The sequence below is a fragment of the Poecilia reticulata genome, linkage group LG19, assembly GCF_000633615.1.
Source record: "Poecilia reticulata strain Guanapo linkage group LG19, Guppy_female_1.0+MT, whole genome shotgun sequence".
Taxonomy (NCBI): Eukaryota; Metazoa; Chordata; class Actinopteri; order Cyprinodontiformes; family Poeciliidae; genus Poecilia; species Poecilia reticulata.
This window is the reverse complement of record NC_024349.1, coordinates 475790-477894: the sequence shown is the minus strand read 5'-3', so window position 1 is coordinate 477894 and position 2105 is coordinate 475790. Positions and strand designations below refer to the sequence as shown.

General features: G+C 38.7%; 1 protein-coding gene across 1 annotated transcript in view; it reads right to left on the bottom strand.

The window, feature by feature from the left end:
* Positions 1 to 2: 2 nt before the first annotated feature.
* Positions 3 to 2105, bottom strand: part of ubald1a (UBA-like domain containing 1a) — a gene marked incomplete at its 3' end in the record, with an annotated part of 14456 nt that continues 12353 nt past the window's right edge. Inside the window, exon 3 of the mRNA XM_008436441.2 lies at positions 3 to 140. Coding sequence (XP_008434663.1) covers positions 3 to 140 — 138 coding nt within the window. The remainder of the gene's footprint in view (positions 141 to 2105) is intronic.

Sequence of the window (2105 nt, the reverse complement as noted above, 5' to 3'; positions counted from 1 at the left end):
GGAGGCGAGGTCGCCATGGAGACGGCCATGGGGCTGCCGGCGCTGCTGGCGAAGCTCTCGGAGGCTTTCAGCCGGGAGAACATGGTCAGCGCGTCGGGGAAGTTGGGGGGCGTCGCCGGCGTGTTGGCGGGGGTGCACATCTGAGGAAGAGGAGAGGAGAGGAAGAGCGGSGTTACTGAGGTGGCACAGCGCCACCTGCAGGAAATATTCACATCACAGTTGAATCCCTGGAACTGATCTATAATAAACTGCAGAGATTATATTTTTTATTTTTACTGAACTTTTCATCCACAGGAAAATAAATGTAAATAAAAACAGGAAGAGAAGCTGCAGGATTTATTTTCACAATAAAACAGAAATTTTTATTTTCTGATTGTTTGGATGAAAAACCTTTGATTAAAGTTTGAGATATTTGTGTTTCTGTGCAACAGTAAATGTGGTGAATTACAGACGATAACTTTAACTGAAGCAGCAGAGAAGAAGAAAGAAATTCTGCCACCTGCAGGTGGGAGKTAGAATCACAAACATGACGAGTTCACAGAAAATCTGGTTCAAACAAAAATTTTAAAAATTAGGAGTTTTCTCTGGATTCATTTATAGATTTATTTTTAAATTACTTCACACTTGCATATTTATATATATATTTTATAAATATATATGTTACATATATTTAAATATCGGTAAAGATGTTATATTGCTTATGGTTAAATTTTCATGAATAAGCCGTAGTTTGTTAAATAATTACGTCATCAATAAAGGATCAATAAGTAAACTGTATTGGGTCATGATTATTACTTTTTGTATTTCATTTGTAATAAATATTATTAAATGAAGAGAATCTGAGCTTTATGATCAAACCTGATTTCATCTGATTTCCTCTGTTTATTATTTGATTTTATTAAACTATAACAAAAACATTTCAGTCAATTCAAAACGTAGAACGATGACGGCAGAAACCAGAACCGCCTCCAGCGTTCATGGACGGGTTCTCCTCATAAGGAGCGGTTCTGGTTCTGGTTCTGGTTCTGGTGGGAAGCTAAGGGGAATCCTGTTCCCTATGCTGGTTGCAGGGGGGGCCGGTGATGATGTAACACCGTCTGAATGCACTTCCTGTTACAGAAAAGCTTCAAGCTGATAAATCAGGTCAGCATGTGAACAAAGTGAAGCTCTGAAAAAACACGGCGACCTTTGACCTCACAGCCACCAGACGGGTCGGATTAACCAGATTCAGCTTTAAATGCAGAAAAAAGTTTGTTTTATTTCTGTATTAATAATATAATAATAATATTATAATACTTAATAATAATATAAAATGTATTAATAATCTGACTGATGACATCATCAGACTTCCTACAAGCTGCTCTGTTTTCTACACTCCAATAATAATAAAAATAATAAAAATAATAAAAATAATAATAATAGACAACGGATCCTAACAAGAAATAAAGTCATTTATGAGGCAAATATAAAAAATAAAAACTTTACCAACATATTTGATTTTGCTGCTTTATTTTCCCTTTTTTCATATTATTTAGTAAGTTGTTTTTTTTAGTCGCATTTTATTTCATTATTTTTCTCCCATGTTCTGTATTTTTTTATTTTTTTGGTTCCTTTTTAATCATACATTGATTTAACTCCTAAATTTTTCTGTATATTTTAGATTCTTAAATCTTTTTGCTCCTGGTCTCTGTGAATTTGATTGGCTGGTACTCAGTCAGCTTCGCTCCGATTGGTCAGAAGATGGGAACCGTTTTCCATCTGCGGCGCTTCGTGTTCATGTTCTGATCCGGATGTTTGCTGACAGGCAGAACCGGACCCGACCGGCGCCATCTGATCCACTGCCGGCCCGTCGCCATGGAAACGGACGGTTCTGAAACCTGAGTCCTCTGAGCGTTCAGACWGGAAGTGCTGGCTCATGTCTCTGGAGTCACTTCCTGTCTGACCTCTACCTGACCTCTAGCCGCAAGAGGCGCAGCAGTGGCAACGCACAGCCTTAGAACGGCCAGCGGGGGGCGCTCACCTGCATCACACCTCATGTTTTAAAGCTTAGTCTGGACTAAACAGGAAGCAGATCTGGACTAAACAGGAAGCAGATCTGGACTAAA